Below are 20,966 nucleotides of genomic sequence, written 5' to 3' on the forward strand. Positions count from 1 at the left end.
AACATTAAAAAAAAAAGAAGTTATTGACATGTATTAACAAAGTTATTTTATGATCCAAGGGCTTTTCGTAATTTTTTTGCACAATTAAATTACTTGATTGCCCTTAAAAGAAAAAAAAAACTTAACAATGACCTAGGGGGTTTCTTGATATTTTATTTTTTAAAGCATAATATAATGACTCTACTGTCCTAAAAATAAATAATTATCAAAACTTGATTGCAGGGGTTTATTCGTCATTTCACAATAATTTTCTACATAATAATTATTTAGTCCTAGGGGCAATGTGGTATTTTCATAAATAAAAAAAATAAAAAAAGTTATTGACATATGTGTTGCACTCGTCAACGCGTTAGTTTCTTTGTTGCTTTCGGGCAACGCGTGCAGCTGACTCTGGTGACATAAACCATTGTTTTGTCGCGTCATTTAATTTGTCTTAGGATCCTCTTCTTCACTATGCACCACATGTGACACTCATTTTGTTTTCCTCTTCTTTTCTCTCTCCACGTAGAAATTTGTATCTAGCCCTCCAAATTTGCAAATCAGCCTTTTAAGTTTTTTTTTTTTTTTGGATTTGATCCCTCCTTTTTTATTCCTATTTGTTTTACTATAATTAATTTTAAAATTTTAATTTTTTTTAATTTCATCATTCTTCAATTTTTTAATTTATCAAATTTGGTCCTCATTCTTCTGATTTTTTTTTTAGATCATTTTTTAATTGGGTTTTTTTTTTAATTCCACCCTTCATTTTTTTTCTTTTCGATTTGGTGCTCATTCTTTTTATTGCTATTTTTTTTGCTTTGGTAAATTTTTTAGATGAAGATTTTTTTTCATCATTCGATATTAAACTGGTTATGAATTGGATTTTTTAATTGAACTCGAGTCTAAAATTTCACGGGTTGCAGAAAACAAATTTCAATAATAAAAAACATGTTATCAAGGGAAATAATAAGTTGTTAACTATGCAATATGAAAACAAAAATACACAATGCATAGGGTATGAAATCATGGCGAGTAGATGCTATCTTTTTAGTTGATGTGCGCAAATGCACCTCTAAAGATCAACTATCCAAATTCCTCGAATAGAAAGTTGTGTACATAATAAAGCTCATCAATGAATTTCAGCCAACAAATAAATAATCATTCACCAAATTAAAGATGGATGTTTGATAGCACATATAGACAACTAAGTATGTGCCCATAAACATGCATGCCCGTAGATATATGGATGTGTCTACATAACACAGATTGTTGAAAAAAGCAAAAGCCTGAAAATTTAGAGGATTTATGAAGTATAAGAGGATCAAGGTGTTAAGATGCAACATCCCTAAACTAAAGTTGACTTGGAATGAAGTATAGATTTGTGGAATCTAAGAATAAAATGAGGAAAACGTACATTCAAAATCTTGAGAAATTCTTAAAAGATATTTTCATAAAACAGAAATATGACAAAAAAAAAATAATAAAACATATGAATATAATTAAAGCATATAAGAATGAACAATTCTAAAAAAAAAAAATATGCGAAACGAACATAAAACGAATATAAGAGCAGATGAATTGATTAGCCCTTACGCAAGATACTAAAACATTACTATAGTAATTTTTTTTTTTAAAATAGCTTAATCTTATTTTTCTATTATATGTCTTTTTATGTGCATCTCATAAAACTTAAATAATATAAAATAAGCTTACATTAAACCTCTCATAACCTATTTATTACTTTATTAATTGATACTTTAATTGATTTTTCTATCAAATTCTAAAAAAAAACAAAACAAGTCAACGAAAGCCAATAAAAATAAAAATAAAAATAAAAATAAAAATAAAATTACATTAAAATTCATCATATTATTAATGGTTAATCGAATCCATTTATCCTTATATGTATTCTCTCATATTCTCATTCAAAACAATTTCACTCTCATATGCCCTTATATATTCAATTTTGTTTTCTCATATCAACCTTTGATCACTTCTTAGAAAAACAATTCTCCTTAAATTATTTTAAAAAAATATTTTTGAAAGATAAAAAAGGGAGACTAAAGAAAATACTTAAAATATTCATTTCCCGCATAACTTATTTTATTGGCATAAACATATTCTATAATAAGGCTATATAGAAATGGTTTTTTAGTTTTTGGATTTTACATGTTAATTTTAATTTTTTCTAGGTTCTATAATGTTTTTTATGTTTTTTAGTTTTTTTCATACGTTTTTTATTAAAAAAACACCTTTGGTGGTTTGAGTGGCTTGTTAGTCTAACTAAAGGTGGCAAAATAGAATATGAGAAATAATAATTTGAATATATAACGGCGTTTTTTATTTTAGCATGTAGAATTTTTTAAAATTAAAAAATTAGACTTAAAATTTATCAAAAACATACATTTTAATTCATGAGATTTTCTTAACAACATACTTAATATTACAATAGAAAGTTTATCTTTTGTATATAATTATAGTTATGAAAAATATCACTAGCTCACATTAATAAAAATAGGAGTGATTAAATGTGTAACAAAGTCTAAAGTCAAGATATTGAACATCTCTTCTAATTAAAGATGTCAATTTCATCCAAATTTAATAGATATTAATCTAAAACGACATGGATGGAAGAGGTATTTTGACCAATTAACTTATCTAATAGATAATAAATAAATTATGAATATTTTCAAATTTGACTAAAACGTACGTGTGTGTGTGGACACACACTTAGCTAGATATCTAAATTTTTTACATAGAAATCTAATTTGTTGATATTCATTATCATCTCTACTCCCAATAAACCAAAGAGAATGGAATATCAATATAAATTTGATGAATAGGATAATAAATATTTAAATTTTTTACCCTCTTGGATAATGAGTGTAATATAAATATAGTAGAAACATAATTTATGGATATATATTGTCATCTCTACTCCCAATAAACTAAAAAAAAAAAGAATATCAATATACATATATGTGCAGAAAAAGCATCACATTTATTTATCATGTTAAGGATTACCTGAACAAATTTCTTATTTTACAACGAAGATATTATGAGACTATCTTTCTCCTTTCAGCCCAACAGTTTCCGCACATCAAACAAACAGTAGTAAGCAGTATATCTTTCGTTGGCAAGTGGCAATTGAATTGAGCGGAAGCCATGGACGTTGCCTGTGAAACTCGAAAAGAAAAGACTTGGTCCTGAGACGTGTGACTTCCTCGAATCGAGAGCCAGAAAACTAGCCCACCACATAATAAACGGGGCCTTATAATATTTGATTAAGCAAAGGGCTTCAGAAGGCTCTTGAACCGATCAACTGGGCCTGGAAAATGATATTCGGCCAACTTTTACTAGGTCTGAGTTTACTTGGTTGAGCATGGAAAAGCCTAGTCTTGTACTCCCATGCCTTCAAATTATTCGTCACTACACTAGTCTCCAAAATAACCACCAGCTCTCTGTGTTCCACAATCTTTTAATTATTGAAAGTTTATAAGAGTAATTGAGGTACACGCAAACTTATCATATTTCTGCCAACATTTCAACTTACTCACAATTCCTATTCATTATCCCCTTCCCCTTCTTCCAGCAGTTATCCATTACTCTTTCCACCAAACTGAACTGTCAGAGGAAGAACGGCTAGAAATTTAATACGTTGTGAGCATTTACAACTTGTGAGACAGCGTTGGATCACTGCTATCTGGGCAGATCCATGTGAGCATTTACAAGTGCAACGGACAAACTTTACAATTATTTAAACTTTACTATGTATAGGTCAACTATTTTAGTAATGACTTCTCTAATGTAAATGTGGCTGTTATCCATGAGGACCCTAACCGATAACATGTATTATTGCGAGATCCAAATAATGGTAGACCCCCCTACTCGTAAGTACTTTCCATGCCATGATACTATTATTACTAGGGTTCGTAGAAAAACAGTTAGGACTGAAACTGTTAGGAATAAGAATTTTAGTGCCATGTGAACTCGTAAGAATGGTTTGGAGTATTGATGGGAGGAAAAGGACCACAGTAGAAGAAAGTAGCGATTAAAGTTGGGCTGGCATTGAAGCCACTTAATTAAGACCACAATATGGTGAAAATGATGAGTCTAAACAGTTTATTATGATTACTTACCATCAGATGAGGGTGAGTATATTTTTTTATTGAGGGAGAAGATCATAGTGGAATTAAGGTTGAGATAAGAAAAGAATCTAAGAGTGAAAAGGAATTACCGCCAAGTGGGGGTGAGCTTGATCAACATGATATATGTAAGAGTGATCGTAGTAATGAAGGGGCTTAAGACAATGGATTAGAAAGAGAGGAAGCAGGATTGTTGATCCAACTAACAATATGGTAGTAATGATTACTGATCAATCAATTTATATAAATTAAGAGGCCAATACGAGGAGTTTGAAAACAATGCACAAATATAAATTTTCAATACTTTGAGTCTCAGGTACAGGTTACCTTCTGAGTTAATATTCTATTATACTTGAATTTTAGCTTTTTGGATTGTTATTTATTTTATTAAATCGAGGATATTTAACCACGTGATCAAGATGTGTGCATCAATTGGTATCAGACTTTTCGCAAGAGTTGAAAAATAATGAGATAAAAAGCAAAAAGCATAGCTAACATATTTGAGTGAAAAATTTATATTTGAATGAAACACAAAAAAATATATAAACACGTGAATAAATGAATGAAGAATTTTTTTTTTTGTCAACTAATTAATTTTTAAATTAAAAGATATTAAAGACAAGCAACAACATGATACCAAAAATACTCTTAGAGGGTATAAGGCAAATCATGAATGTTTAGAAGGCAAATCATGAATGTTTAGAATCAATCTTATACTATGGGATATTGTTGCTGGTAATTTAAATTGAAGGATGATATTTTTGCTATATGAAAATAATAATAATAATAATAATGAATGTTATCGCTAATTCTTTAATAATTAATAAATATTATAATTCAAAAGAAAATATAGATGCTTGCGCCACCTAAATGAATGACCATTCGTTTTGTACAATTTGAGGTTGATTTTTAAAATTAAATTCCTTTATTATTTCTTGATTTGATTGAGTCTTTACACATTTATACAATGTCTATGATGTGATTCTTCCATCAAGATCGACTATTAGTCAATAAAATTTAACCAATATGATTAATAAGTGTCCATTTCTAATAAAAATAATTTTAAAATTTTGTTTTCTTAATTTTTGTATAAATAGAAAAAGAAATTCAATATTCTTAAAACAAATATTAAAAAAAATTGAAAAGCAGGGACACGAATTATTGGATCAAACCCACAAATAAAACAACTCAAATTTCATTTGTTAAAAAAACTATATAAAAAAAGGGGAGTGTATTCTATTACTAGCTAGTATTTAAAGAATCTTTTGATTATTTTATCAAGATAAAAATAATAATAATAAATGGAACATGTCGCCCTCGACTCTTCTTTTTTTCTATGATTTATCTCCATCTCCAATTAAATATATTTATATATTTTGTATTTGTCTTATGTGTCTTGAGATACTAATCATAAACAGCAATCAATGCAAGCGTATGCAAATACATTAATTGTTTATATTTATCCAAGTGGATGCAATCGTATGTATTTGTTTATATCTATCCGTATTTCGATCCATCGGAAAAGACGTGCATGCAAATAAATTAATTGATTCTACCTATAACATTTCCATTAAACATAGAATGCAAGTGTGCAGTTGTGAAAGGGACGATTTTGGTACTGAGTACAGACGATGAATAAAAATAAAGAGGAAAGGGACGACCTTTCCCTTGCCCTTAATGATATTTTTATGGTCAACTTCACAATGATCTCAATCCAAATTAAGATGCTCTCCGGTAGCTGGGGTGAACTGATCAAACAAATGGCTTCTTCCCATTATGATGCTCTGACTTGGGTTGCCGGCAACCTACTGATCACTCTATAAATATTGCTGTAGTTAATATACACACACACACTTGAGTTGCCGGCAACCTACTGATGACTCTATAAATATTGCTGTAGTTAATATATATATACACACACACACACACAGACACTTGGGTTGCCGGCAACCTACTGATGACATTATAAATATTCCTGGAGTTAACACACACACACACTTGGGTTGCCGGCAACCTACTGATGACATTATAAATATTCCTGTAGTTAATATATATAGACACACACACACACACACACACTTGGCTGGCAACCTACTGATGACTCTATAAATATTGCTGTAGTTAATATATATATATATATAAAACATTAAAAGATTTGAGTAAGAAATACTGTTGATATGAAATGTCAACCTACTTCAATCTTTTCTTATTTGTATTACTTTCCATTTAATAATTTAATAATTGTAGTTGAATTTCATAAAATTAACTTTACATAAAGCATGAAATGATGTTTGTAATTATGAAAACCCAGGAAATAGACGATGAAGAAATATTAAAAAAATAAAGGAAATGTAACACAAAAAAAAAAACACAATATTATGAGTTGTAATAATTACCCACAATGTTTTTTTTTATTTCTTAGTGTTTATTTTTCATTTGACTTTATTATTCTCAATTTAATTCTTTTATATTAAATTAATTTGAAATTAAGTTTAATGTTTTATTTTGGTTGGCTTTATATAGGTTTTCCGTGATGTTAAGAATAAGTTTTCATGTTGAGTTAATGCTTAATTTCACACAAATAAATTAATAAATAACATTAATCTCAATTTTATGACTTGATATTTGGTTGAAATCAATACATTTATTGATAAATATAATTCTTAATTTATTTTATTGAATATAAATATAAACATTTTACTTTGTAGTTAAAATTGTAAATTAAAGTTTATATATATATATGTATGTATGTATGTATGTATGTATGTATGTATGTATGTATGTTACACTAGTGAGGAAAGATATTTAGATTATCATTATAAGGTCATGCTAAACAAAAGATGTCCAATAAAAACCTAAAGTTTATACATATTTAAAATTATAAGCAAGTAAAAGCGTAACTAACAGGAAACATGCTTTCAAAAAAAAAATACTAGCATAGGTGTTCGGGAGTGAGTTTCAACCTGATTTTTGTTAAAATTTGATTTTTTTTTGCTTCAAATTAATTTTTTAAAAGTTTTTGGATCGTTTTGATGTGTTGATGTCAAAAATAAATTTAAAAAAAATAAAAAAAATATTATTTTGATACTTTTCCGAACGAAAAACATTTTGAAAAACAACCGCTACCACACTCTCAAACACCCTCTAACCATATAATCAAATTTGCAATTGATATTAATTCAAAGTACTATCATGCATATTAATAATAAAAATACTTATGCTTAAATTAAAACAAATAAGGGTATTTACTTGTTGAAAAATTTTAAAGTAATGAGAGCTTTGTTGTTGTCAATAATAAATCGTATGTTTTTAAAATTTTATTGCTCCTCACTTATATAACTAAGATGTTTACAATATATCTCTTAAGATTTTAACAATATCATTGTGGCTTATATTCACTTTTAAATAAGTCTATGAATTAAAAAATATGAAACTCAAATATCTCTAAAAAAAAAAACATAAGCTCTAGATTTGGAAGAAAAATCTAAGCATAAAAATAAAAAGAAAAATGCTAAAAAAGAGGTGAAGAGAGCGTGTAAAATATGAAAAATTCAAGTTGAAAAATTTTCCTTCACCATTTTTATAATAAATTTTAGAAGTTAAAAAGTTGAAGAATTAATAAGAATTAATTCTCACCATTATCAATATTTGATTAGCCATCATAAATCAAAAATTAAATTTAAAAAAATCAAAAATTCTTTAAAATTAAATTCTCATTAACCCATAATTTATTTAAATTATGTTAATTAAAACAAATTTTTTTAAAAAAAAATCTTTATAATAAAAAAGCTTACAATACCCGCACCTTTTTTTGTGTGGAAAAAAAAGAAAAACTCAATATCGCAATGCAGCACGAGGAATAAACTAAACTAGTTGTATTATTTTGTTCAAAATCAGTAGCCTAATACTGATGGGGATCATTGCGCCGAAACTGGTACTTCATAATCACACGTGGCACTTGCTAGTTGGTTTGAGTAGAAGATAATAGTTTTTAAATGCAAATATTGTCGCACTGTTCTAGTTTGTGTCTCTGTTGCAGAAGCCGGCCAGTAGTATTTTGGCGACATGTGCCCTCACCATAAATAACGCAAAGCACTAAACATCATACTTGTGTAATTGCTTGTAAATCATCTCTCCTCATCTAGGGATTCACGTTTCCTTTGTTTATTCATTTTCATCGTTTTGTTTTATCTTACGTTGGAGCAACAAAGTAGAAATACTGGTAGACAAAAAAAATCATGGCAGAAACAGAGATGGGTTGCAGGGAGCAAAGGTGGTCTCTCAAGGGTATGACCGCACTAGTCACTGGTGGAACCAGAGGCATTGGGTTAGTTCTCTTTCTAACTTATCTCTGCCCTTTTTAATTATTTCCTGTATCAATCCTTAGATAGCTGATTACTGTTTTTGATGAATCAGATTTGCGATTGTAGAAGAACTGGCAGGATTTGGGGCAAGAGTGTATACTTGCTCACGCAACGAGAAAGAGCTCAATGAGAGGATAAAAGAATGGGAAATTAAAGGGTTTAATGTCAGGGGCTCGGTTTGTGACCTCAGTTCCCAAGACGACAGACAGAAGCTGATTGGTTCCGTCACCTCTGCTTTCGATGGGAAGCTCAATATCCTTGTAAGTTCACTGTCCACCAGCTATTCCATATTTTTCAATCATATTATACTCAATTTTCAGTAAGGTTTTAAATTCGAGCATCTCCTATGTGAGAGAGAAAAAAGAAGAAAACTTACCAAATATCTGGAGGCCAAGCTTGGTGGGAGGTGCATAACCAATGAGTACTCTCATGTTTCTTGAGACATGAGACATGACAAGTTAACATGGTTAATTAAAATTTGATTTATACTAGACTGTGGATGGTTAAAGTGTTTTTGACGTACCGAAGATATTCTCTTAATTTAGGGTTGTTCGTGACTCATCAAGGTCATTTTCTGCTTCCTACCATGCAACTTTACTGCGTCTTTGTCATAGTAAGACCATAGTGAATACTGATGACTACAGTTACCAAAAGTTTTAAGTTGAAGGACCAGACATGAGCAGGAAATAATCTTGCATACTCGTGTCAATTCTGAAGGTTATCGATGATCTAAAAACAAGATAAAATGGTTCCAGGCTAAAAGGTTTACATGATTTTATTTCTGATCTGTGGGTTTGTAATTTGATTTTGTCAAAAAATTGGACACAAAGTTTCGGAATCTTGTTATACCAGATCTTCTTCATCTTCTTTTTTTCTTCTCTAATTTTCCATGTACCATTCTAAATTTTCCCGTGCTTGTAACAATATCGTTCTCTGAATGATTAGGTGAACAATGCTGCTACAGCCATACTCCGAAAATCTTTAGATTATACTCTTGAAGACTATTCATTCATAATGAATACCAATCTTCAGTCTCCTTACCATCTTTGTCAACTTGCACATCCACTTCTGAAAGCATCAGGAAACGGAAATATTGTGTTCATTTCCTCTGTTGCTGGCATCGTAGCTTTACCTATGCTATCAGTATATTCAGCGACAAAAGGTATGCTTCCTACGTCGGATGGCTTAAATTTGAACAATTTCTCCCATATACAGATTGCTGGTTTTCAATAGCAAAAATCAACAAAATTTTCAGGAGCAATCAACCAATTGACAAGGAATTTAGCATGTGAATGGGCAAAGGACAATATTCGCACAAATACTGTTGCACCAGGAGGTATCAGAACCACGGTTGGACAAGATCAATCTGTACTATTTCTCCCCTCATGTGTACATGATTTATGTTAGAACACCTTAAGCATCAATAGATTATTCAGTTTTGCAGGCTTCCTTAAATTAGTCACTTTCAGAAACACATGCCTTCCAAGCTTGTATTACACAGGTTTAACTTGTATTTTAATTTACTGTAGGCCGATCCTGACGTTGGAGAGGCATATAGCGACATGTTCTCTAGAATTCCGATCAGCCGTATTGGAGAGCCTAATGAGGTTTCATCACTGGTGGTATTCCTCTGCCTTCCTACTGCTTCGTATATCAATGGGCAAGTTATTTGTGTTGATGGGGGGCTTACAGCCAAGGCTTTTTAGCCAACTCATTTCTGATTCAAACTAGCTGCCTCGATCGCATACTCAAAACCAGTCCTTATGAGGTGTCCCAAACTTTAAGTCCTCTGTTAAACACAAAAAAAAAAAGGGAGGGGGGGCGCTCTTTTTCCATCTTTCTTTCATATTGAGATCCTCTCATGTTCTGAATAACATGATAGACAGTGTTTGTCAAGTCAAAGTGTATTCGATAATTCTGTTGAATCATGTAAGAATATCTGCCACAGTTCTCATTGTTGAATGATTAAACAAAATGTTTTCTATTGTCAACGCTGTAGCTATAAATACTTCACACTAAACAAATTTGAGATCTCTAGAAGTTACACAACCAGATTTTTGCATATTACTGATAGAATGTTCTGTTGGTAGTTAAACACTAATTTAGTTGAGAAAACATTTACTGATAGCATCACAAACAGATTTATAAATGGAAAAAGCATGCTAAACAAAATTTTTTACCAACATCCTTTTATCGGTGATTATGTCATATCATCAACAAATAAAACCATTTGTAATTTCATTAATGAGTTATTAAAACAACTAGTTTCTGCTAGAAACACATATATAACTTGTCTAATTGCAGAATTACATATAAAGATCAAATATACACACACGCACACAAGATATTTTAAGAGCAAAAACAACTTCAAATCATTAATCTTAAGTCATACTTATATTTGTGCATTAAAACCTTCATATTCTTGCTCAAGAATATAAATTCTCACACTCACTACACTTAAACACCTTCATACATTATAAGTGTTATTGAGTGAACTATATGTATATAAGCTTCAATTGTATTATCTACTTTTTGAGAGAATGTTGTTACATTTCAAATAAATTATAATCCTTTAAGAGTTTAAGTGGACAACTCTTGATCAATGGTGAGGTACATCACCGAGGTGAAAAATCTTAAAGAGAGTATTTCTTCAAGTGGTGAAAAGGGGTTTAGTAAGGATCCTTCAAGGACATTGCAATCTTTGGCTTGTATTAGTAAATAATACAACACTTAAGATCGGTTTAGTACTTGAACTGTGGATATAGGCTTGCCGAACCACGTTAAAAATCGAGTTTGTCATTTCTATCCTTATACTCTTTACTTTAACCACTTTAATTATATTGTTAGTTAATTGTCTTAATTATGTTTAATTGAGTTAATTGCAATAATTGTTATTATTAGTAAAACACCTAAAATTCACCCCCCTTAAATGTTATTTTTACCTTAATCCTAGAACAATAATTACCACCCGAGGGTGATATGTCATAACATTAAGATGTCTAATACGTTTAAGAGATGGGTCAATTTATTAATCAAGCATAGTTGGATAGCTTTTGAAAGAGATGAAAATTCTCCTAACATGAATAACAATCTTGTCCCAAATTTTTACTCTTGTTTTTTTTATCATTTGAGGATGTGATGGTTGACCAAGATGAAGTAGCTTTGAGATTTTTAATGGTATCCTTGTTTGATATGTTAAAGGTCACATGGTATCTAAACAGTCTAAAGGCAACACAACGTCTATTGCATATAGAATATTTTTGCAGGTTTCACCAAGGTTAAGGGCATGATATTAATGACTACAAAGAGTTCCACCAGGAGTTTAAGACTTTGTTAGTGCTTGGTGCTCTCAAATTTGAAAAGGGTAAAAAAAAAACACAAGAGTAATAATATTATAGATACTAAAAAGGTTGAGTTAGCTCTTTATTGGTATTAATCTTGCAAAAGTAGACAACCAAGCTGATTTTCAAGAAGTTTATGTCTCATACTTATGATAGTTATCAAGCATTGTCCTGTGATTCTAGATAACATTTCCACACTAGCTATTATTCTTTAATCACACAACCTTCTATGGTAAAAATAAAAGATATGAGTGGCTTAAAATAAAGTGACAGTGTTACTTTTTAAAAAAGTTGGAAAAACAAATAGAGAAAAGAAAAGGGTTGATCACACAACCTATAGTAGTAGAAGTGTAAAACCAATGGAAGACAAAGAGACGAAATAGTTTCTCAAATTTATGAAGTATAGTGAATATAATGTGGTTGATTAGTAGATAAAGATCCTAGTAAGGAACTTGCTATTTTCTTTTACATCTTGTCGTAACCTATTTTTGGGTTATTCTTCAATTCATATTTTTTCTCTCTTTAAAAAAATATAAAAAAAAAATAATATTAAAAAATATAACAGTGAAAAGAGGATGTCAGAGCATCCTAAAAATGATCAAAAATTGGTTAAGGAGGTTTAAAAATTCAAAATTAGATGATGGTTTATTTTTTTAATATCTTGTCAAACAACCAGTTAGGATTTCTAGTTATCATAAGATTGATGATGATTTATTTTTATTTTTAATCTTTTTACATGTAGTTCGTCTCTAATCTTAATTAATTACGCTAATAGCTCAAGTTGTTAGGTAAAATCTCAATATATGATTTATATTATTCTCCAACACACTCTCTTAAATGAAAGCTCTTTGGGCTTGAAACTTACACAGGCTCACACTACCTTGTTCTTAATTTTTATCAAATAAATGTTTGAACTCGTGACCGCTTGGTCATCAAAGCTCTGATACCATATTAAAGAATCATCTCAACCCGATAATTTAAGCTATTAGGTAAAGTTTCAAGATATGATTTGTATTATTCTCCAACATATCTATTTATTAGCTAGGGTTGTTTATTTAAATGAGAATCACGCCAAATCCTCATCAAAAGATTGCATTCTTGAGCAAGCCAATCTGGCAACGAGGAAATAGTAGATTTTGCATTATTTCTAAACTAACCATGTGTAGCTCGACTCTGCAAAATATTACGTTAAAACGATTCCAATAAAAGGGTCTAAATCAAATAAACAATAATTAAGTGCAATTATTGATAGTGTCAAACGGTGGTTCTTCTGCATCTATATTCCACTAGCCTCATGGCATTAAAAAACTTGTGTGAAGTAGCCAGTCTCTCTCTCTCTCTCTCTCTCTCTCTCTCTCTCTAATTAATTACATGTTGTAATATAAATAACACAAATTAAGAACAATATATGAAGCCAAATCAAGCAAGGTGTGAAAATAATCTTGAGTAGAGCAACCGTAGATAATAATGGTCACTAATCACTTCCCCTAAATTGATGATCTTTGCTTGATCATGTTCTTAAGGATCTTATTTGCTTGATTATGTTGTGAAGTAGTTGCTCGAAAAAGTTTGCGCAATAATTAGAACAAGATAAGATGCCAAAGCCATGGACAGTACTGGTGTTCTTCAAGGAGAAATTTTATGGTGCAGTGTCTTTGAATAGTGGAGGTTGAGTCCATTGGTTTTAGCGCTAGCCATGACAAATTTTCTTATTACACTATGACTTTTACTTGGACAATTACTTGTGTCATATTTTCATAGGTTTTTTTTAGGTTTGGTTTGTTTTTTGAAAAGTGGTTTCCGGGAAACCATTTTCCAAACTTTCTTATGTTTGTTTGCCATTAGAAAAGTTGGTCAACGGAAAACATTTTCCAGTCAAAGAAAAATTTGGCTTGGTTTTCAGGAAAGTGTTTTCCTGGAAAATTTGGACGGAAAACACTTTCCGGAAGTTGTGAAAAATTTAGAAATATTATTATTTGCTGATTATATCAAATTTGATCCTCAAACTTTTGATTGCTATATATAATTTGTTTTGAATATTTATTTTTCAATTTCATCTCTTAAAATTTAATTTTTATATTAATTTTGTTCCTTATTTTTATAATTGCTATTTGCTTTTTTCTTATCTTTTTTTTTTATTGAAATTTTTTATCTATCAAATTTGGTCCTCATTTTTTTTATTGTCACTTATTTTATTTGAAATAATTTATGAAATGTTAATTATTATTATTTTAATTTATTCACCTTTCATTTTTTTTAATTTTTTAGATTTGATCTCTATTATTTTGATTATTATTTATTTTATTTGAGATAATTTATGAAATTATATTTTTTTTCAATTTCATTCTCATTCAACTTTTTAATTTGTAAGATTTGTTCCTCATTATTTTAATAAACTTGAGAAAAATAAAACATTAATAAGTTATTTTCCAGCTCATTTTCCATGACAGAACCAAACACTGAAAAGTGTTTTTCAACTTATTTTCCATTACACTACCAAATATCAGAAAATACTTTCCCGGAATTCACTTTCCCAGAATTCACTTTCCAAAAGGAAACTACTTTCCAGCAAACAAACGGGGCCTTAGTTCCTTCGATTTTTCCCAATTCAGTTATTTAACTTTATTTTTTTACTATTTCATCCTTAATAGTTATGCTGACATAGTTTTTTTATATATTGAGATTGATTTCACTGATGTATCATAGAATATTCAAACATTAAATTAAAAATCAATATTATGAAATAGAATTATATATAGTTTGCATCTTTCATCAATTCAAAATCTAAATAAGATAAAAAAAAAAGTATATCCTTATAAATAATATAGCACAAATACAAATACACATAGGAGATATTAATTTATTTTCCCTCTCTCTCCCTTCTTCATCCTTTCCCTCCCTTTTCTCTCTTAATCTCATTTTTCTTAATGTTAATAAAACTCAAGGATACGAATTCATTTTGATAAAACTTAAGGATACAAATCCAATTGAAACTATAGTAAATTGTTTTAATTAAAATACAGAAATTGTATATAAGTTCCTTAACAAAAATATAGTATAATTTGTTCTTCTCCCTTGCTAGATTTACGAGAGGAAAACTAAAACACCCAATGAATCCACGATTTCACAAAATGTCTATCTTAAGCACAATAAAAAAAAAAAGTAGGGGGCTTGAATTGGGTTTCACAAATTGGCAAAGAAGTCCGTGATCGATGTCGTATTCCATTAAATTGTCTGCAGGGAGAGACAAAAACACAAATTGGAGGACTTGACTTTTACGTCCTAGTAGTCCGAAATAACGCCATTAAAATAAGAAGGCATTATTCTTGCTTGTGTATCTTCACTGCAAAAGAAGACTTCTACTGCCAAAGACATTAAAATTGAATTAAAAAATTCGAACCATGCTCGGTACATGAAGAAATGTCTTCCAAGATTAATGCTGTAAAAGAATGATAGTTAAAGACGGCCCAACCACCATACACAGGAGGACTAATAAAATTGCTGTAAAGAAATCTTGGTCGCTCTATCATGCATGCAATTGATACTGATAAAGATGGCGTGGCGTGCGTAATCGATTGGCATTCACCAATAATTTATGTCGTGTAAATTCAGAAGTTCTTGACTAGGATAGCTTCTAATACAAGAAAGCATTTTTTTTCTCTACAAATTAAATTACAAGTAAGCTTGGCAGCTGACAAAGCAGCTTCATTGGCTTATAAAAACGATATTCATCCTACTAGTTTCACGAAACTGCGAAAATAAGCATGGCAGAAGCAGAGGTCAGCAGCAGAGAAAGCAGATGGTCTCTCAAAGGAATGACTGCTCTTGTCACTGGCGGAACACGAGGCATAGGGTTGATGATGCTAGCCTTTTCTTTTTCCTTTTTTCTTCAAATTTTCTTCTTACCACGCGCGTACACCAACGCTTTACTAAACAGAGACTTGAACGTTCTTCTTCTTCTGTTGTCCGTGAGTTGTACAGGTTTGCAATAGTAGAAGAGCTAGCAGGGTTTGGAGCTGCAGTCCACACTTGTTCTCGTAACGAGACAAAGCTTGATGAATGCATAAGAGAATGGGAAAGCAAAGGTTTCAGGGTGACTGGATCAGTATGTGATGTCTCATGCCGAACCCAAAGAGACAAACTAATAGAGAAAGTCTCATCTACCTTTCAAGGAAAACTTAATATCCTTGTATGTTCTTCTCCCCACCAATTTGAGGCTGTCTCTAATTTGATTTTGATATTGAAAATTAACAAATCTTCATAAATATTGCTTAGGTGAACAACGCTGCAGCAGTTGTAAGCAAGAATAGCACAAAAGTCACTGCAGAGGATATGGCATATACTTTGGGTACAAATGTTGAGGCTTCTTATCACCTTTGTCAGCTTGCACACCCTCTTTTAAAAGCATCAGGAAATGGAAGCATTGTGTTTATTTCCTCTGTTGCCGCTGTTGTAGCCTTACCTACACTTTCCTTCTATGGAGCGTCTAAAGGTGAGGAGGATCTCTATGTATCTGCTGCAGTTCTCATGTCAAAATTTTATTTTTTTCTTTCTCAGAAGGTTGTAGTTTAATTCCAGGAGCACTTAATCAGTTGACCAAGAGCTTAGCGTGTGAGTGGGCACATGACAAAATCCGAGCTAATGCAGTGTCACCATGGATCATCAAAACTCCTCTTTTGGATGCTAGTCTTGCTAAAAGTCCAAGTGAACAGGTAATTAGTTTGTGTTCTGCATAGGTTTCCCCCAGAGTTCCCTAAAGTTTCTAATGTGTCTGAAATTTTTGTGTTGCTTGTGCTGCAAATTTAGTTCAAGAATTAAACCTCTCTACATGCTTGGATTTTTACTCAAACTTGTACAATTTAAGCTTTTGGCTGCACAATTTTCTTATTGAAAATTTCATGTCTGCATATAAAAATATTTGAATTTGTATAAATTGATCGAAACTTTTGATCCATTTAAGTTATTTGAGAATATGTTCTCAACTAGAAGAGTCGGGAATTGACCTCCTGTAACTTTGATCCATTTGAAACTGTATTCTTCTATTAGATTTTGTAGGCTTCCATCCATTTATTAACGGATTTTCGCATGTGAAAGACATGAATTTGATTTTTGAAACAGAAAGATATTTAAAAAGCACTAAGAATTATTCATGAAAAATAATAATTAAGTTTTTTTTTCCATAAAAACTGTAAAACTCCAAAAACAAAAATGATGAATATTTTATTTATATGGAGAAATTATAATTCTTTTTAAGTTTTTATGGGAAATTTTATTTTTTTATTTTACATGGATGTTTTGTGTCACTTTTTAAATATATATTTTTTCAATTTTTATGGAAAAAATCTTGTTGTTTTTATATTTCATGGATTTTATACATATATTTTTATTTTTTTTTGTTTTATGCTCAAATTTCAAATTCATTTAAAGGTTAAAAAAAAGTTAATAGATCAATTTGTGAGTTTCACGGACAAAAATCCATTATTTAATGGACACAACCCCATAAAATCTAATAGAAAAATATAATTTTAAATGGACCAAAATCACACGAAGACAATTTCAACTTTTTAATTGAAGAACCAATTCTCAAACACTTGAAATTCAAAGAAGCTTGAATCCATTTATTAGTCTTTCAATTTCAAGTACTGTTATATGATCCCATAACATCAGTGTTTTTTTTGCCCATGGCAGCGAGCTGGTATGAGTCGGATTGTCGCTCAAACTCCCATCAGCCGCTTAGGGGAGGCTAGTGAGATATCATCTCTAGTGGCATTTCTGTGCCTCCCTACTGCCGCGTATATCACAGGGCAGATTATTTCTGTTGACGGTGGATATACCGCCAATGGTGGATATACTGCTAATGGTTTTTGACCATCTTCTGGATAACAGAGGACAGTCTTTTATGTTGTTGGTGTTGTTTTTGTTAAAAAAAAAACACTGTTTTATGTTGTTGGTCGACTTGGTGTTGTTGTTCTTAAAAAAATGTGTAATAATAACTCGCACAAAGCTGGGTGCGGGATTTCAAATTATTTTTCAGTGTAAGAGAAGAATATGTTGGTATTGTGAATGTATTTCTTTTATCATAAAAAATTTTAATTGTGAATTGAAAAATTAATAAATATGTTTAATGAAATATAATGAAAATTGAAGGAACTAATAAACTATAAAAAAGTAGTTAATATTAAATAAAGACTAAAGTGAAAAATTAAAATATAGATATATATGCTATTTTAATGTAGACTAAAGTAGTTAATAGTTAATATAATATTAAATAAAGACTAAAATTAAAAAATCAAAACTGAAGGACTAAACTGTAGATTTATACGTCTTGTGATAGTAAACATGTAAAAAGGCTATTTTTTAACCAATATCAATTTTTATCCTTGTAAAATAGAAAAACAAAACTAAGAAAATGATAAAAGAAGAACAATTAAAAAAACAAGGATCAAAATTAGATAAAGAAAAATAACTTAAATAAAATATTGAAGGATAAAATTAAAAAAATAAACAAATAAAAAACAGGGCAGACAGTGGCCACTTGTTGGCATGTGCATACTTTTTGTTTTTATTATTATTTTTATTCGTTAAAAGACTTATTTGCTCCTAGTTTTTCATAAAATATGAATTTTTTTATAAAATGTTTCTTTACACATCAATTTCATAAAATAATTAGTTTGTTAAAATTAAAATAACTAACTGAATTAAAAACTAAAAAAAAATATTTATGTATATACTAACCTCGAACTTTTTAAACCAAGCATCAATCATATGCTTCTATTCAAGATTTTTAGAAACCTAACTCCATTAAAAGAAAGACATTTTCATCAATGATTTCATCATGCGAGTAGCCTTCATATTTGTAAATCTAAAATTTCATTCATTTATTGAAATTAATTATTAAGAAATTATTCATTGTTGTTTTTTTTTCGTGCAAGAAAGAAAAACAATTTACATGTTGTGGTCAAGTTTCCATTGAGCAATTTACTTCCCAATATATACATCCTATTAAAAAAGGGCACTCCCTCTGCGAGTCATCCTCGCACTCGACGAGCTTGCGTCGAGAAAGAGTTCATGTGCCCAAGGTGCCTAGTCATGATCGGCAACTAGCAGCTCATGGTCATCAGAAGTGTTGCTAAAAGAACCAACACCCCTCATGTTTGTATTATTGTCCAATGACCTTCTCTTTATCATCTAAAGAAATTAAGTATAAAAAAATAATAACATTATCGTTATATCCTATTTTAAAAAAATTAGTGGTACCTCTCATATACAAAAGACAAACAAAAATTTTATTACTTGCAAATATGTATCAATAAATAAAACAACAAACCACTTAATTTATTTATAACTAATATTTAATTTAAAAACATTCCAAAAAATTAATCAACATCTTAACATCCTAATACACTTTACAACTATAGCATATTATTATTATCCAAATAAAATACATTCTATCATCATGACATTCAATTTTAAACATAATAACATCGTCTCAATTACCAATTTACATAATTATATTATTTTTTATATTACCACACATAACCATAACATGTAATTTCTACTAGAAATCTACATTTACTCATTTTTAATCAAACCTAAACATGTCTTAACATCATTAAAATACCAAAATTAAATACATTTACTCAATTTCCTAATTTCCCAAGATGGCCGGCCACAAAACAATTCAATTTCTCCATTTTTGGTTTTTCATTTCCCTAATTTAACCCTGTAACAAGTCATATACATCCCAAACTATAAACAATATGCATAATTTAGCATTTCCTCCAAATATTATAACCCCCAAAAATCCCTAAGCATGGGTGGCCTTAAAATTTTCAATTTCTTTAATTCAAGTCTTAACCGTGTTATCTATCCTAAAACTAACCAATATTCACCCATTTTTACTTTTCCAAACACATTCATTCATGTGGCCTATGGCACACTTTGTGCATCGCCATTGATGGTCGTGTATATGCATTTAGTGGGAATCAGTTTGCACAACTGGGAACTGGATCTGACCAGGGTGAGGTATACAACTGACATTGCAGTTTTATGCTGCTGTTAACAAACTTGCTTGAGTAGTGTTTTGTTTGTGATCATCTACACAGTTTACGTATTGACTAATTCAATTGAAAGAAATTCATTAGCAACTGAGGCATTTGCAAGTCTATCTCAGAGTATACCAAGACTTTTGGATGCTCCATGTCTGGAGAGTAAGCAGGCGAAGATGGTTTCATGTGGAGCTCGACACAGTGCTATTCTAACAGGTACAAGTCAATATTGGAATCGTCCACGAGAGTTCCTTTTTCAGCTCTTTTCCGGTTTATTTTGACAGTGCTCTATGCTGATGAGGGGATTAAGATTTTTATTAGAAAGCAACCGCACTAGAAATTCTATCTAGTAAACTGGCACGTAATTAGTGAAAGACATTCATGTGATTGGTAGGAGCTTATAGATGTAGCCACACAGTTCCATCAGAAAAGCATTGATAGTGCTTTTTCCTATTCTTTTCACTTGAATTGGAGGAATCCTTTATCTGATAAAGTTCCATGATGATGCAACAATGAAACCAGCATGGCCTATTGTTTGTAGCTGTATGCATATATCATGAGCTTGTTTTTACGCTCTGAAGCACGAGCTGACTCTGCTCTCTCTCTCTCTGTCTCGCTCTCGGTGATTTCGAAGAGGATGGCCAAGTATTTTCCTGGGGATGGAACAAGCATGGCCAGGTACTACTGTTCTGTGTTTCGTGATAGAAATTGCGGTGCTATATGCATACCTTTAGCTAACATCGTAGAAATTTGTTATATTGGTTACGTACAGCTTGGCGTGGGTGATTCAATGGATCGTAACATTCCTTCTTAAATTCCCATCGAAGGTTGTCGACCAAAAAGTGTTGCATGTGGCTGGTGGCTCACATTATTGCTAGCTGAAACACCCCTGAGATCCTAGGTTTGTTGAAACAAGTGGAAAGTTGGCAGTTTTTGCTAGGTTCCTTTGCCTGGATCATTTTCCTTTATTGTAACTTTCCTTTTCTAAGCAAGTTTGCTTTGAATATACGTGACATTTTACGTTTCATGTACAATGTACATAACATGCGAGCATGCTTCTACGTTCCCCTTTCTCAGAATTAATTCAGC

The 20,966-nt window shown here is 30.6% G+C and overlaps 2 protein-coding genes across 2 annotated transcripts; both read left to right on the forward strand.

Annotated features, from left to right (window-relative positions):
• The first annotated feature begins 8,153 nt into the window (after window positions 1-8,153).
• On the forward strand, window positions 8,154-10,479 carry LOC7487271 (tropinone reductase homolog). The gene is made up of 5 exons (XM_002308137.4): window positions 8,154-8,451; window positions 8,541-8,748; window positions 9,434-9,650; window positions 9,744-9,856; window positions 10,018-10,479. The coding sequence occupies exons 1-5, from the start codon at window positions 8,363-8,365 to the stop codon at window positions 10,192-10,194; spliced, it is 804 nt and encodes a 267-aa protein (XP_002308173.1). The 5' UTR covers window positions 8,154-8,362; the 3' UTR covers window positions 10,195-10,479.
• Window positions 10,480-15,520: 5,041 nt separating this feature from the next.
• On the forward strand, window positions 15,521-19,054 carry LOC7487272 (tropinone reductase homolog). Its single transcript, XM_002308138.4, has 5 exons — window positions 15,521-15,682; window positions 15,811-16,018; window positions 16,105-16,321; window positions 16,408-16,541; window positions 17,518-19,054. Exons 1-5 carry the CDS (start codon window positions 15,594-15,596, stop codon window positions 17,695-17,697), a joined length of 828 nt encoding a protein of 275 aa, XP_002308174.2. The 5' UTR covers window positions 15,521-15,593; the 3' UTR covers window positions 17,698-19,054.
• The last annotated feature ends 1,912 nt before the right edge of the window (window positions 19,055-20,966 follow it).

The sequence above is a fragment of the Populus trichocarpa genome, chromosome 6 (assembly GCF_000002775.5).
Source record: "Populus trichocarpa isolate Nisqually-1 chromosome 6, P.trichocarpa_v4.1, whole genome shotgun sequence".
Lineage (NCBI taxonomy): Eukaryota > Viridiplantae > Streptophyta > Magnoliopsida > Malpighiales > Salicaceae > Populus > Populus trichocarpa.

Bases quoted from the DNA above. Each gene is read 5' to 3' on its own strand.
- LOC7487271 (XM_002308137.4), top strand. From the start codon at position 8,363: ATGGCAGAAACAGAGATGGGTTGCAGGGAGCAAAGGTGGTCTCTCAAG. The intron at 8,452-8,540 runs GTTAGTTCTCTT...TTGATGAATCAG, and splicing joins GGTGGAACCAGAGGCATTGG to ATTTGCGATTGTAGAAGAAC. The intron at 9,857-10,017 runs GTACTATTTCTC...AATTTACTGTAG, and splicing joins CGGTTGGACAAGATCAATCT to GCCGATCCTGACGTTGGAGA.
- LOC7487272 (XM_002308138.4), top strand. From the start codon at position 15,594: ATGGCAGAAGCAGAGGTCAGCAGCAGAGAAAGCAGATGGTCTCTCAAA. The intron at 15,683-15,810 runs GTTGATGATGCT...TGAGTTGTACAG, and splicing joins GGCGGAACACGAGGCATAGG to GTTTGCAATAGTAGAAGAGC. The intron at 16,019-16,104 runs GTATGTTCTTCT...AATATTGCTTAG, and splicing joins AAGGAAAACTTAATATCCTT to GTGAACAACGCTGCAGCAGT.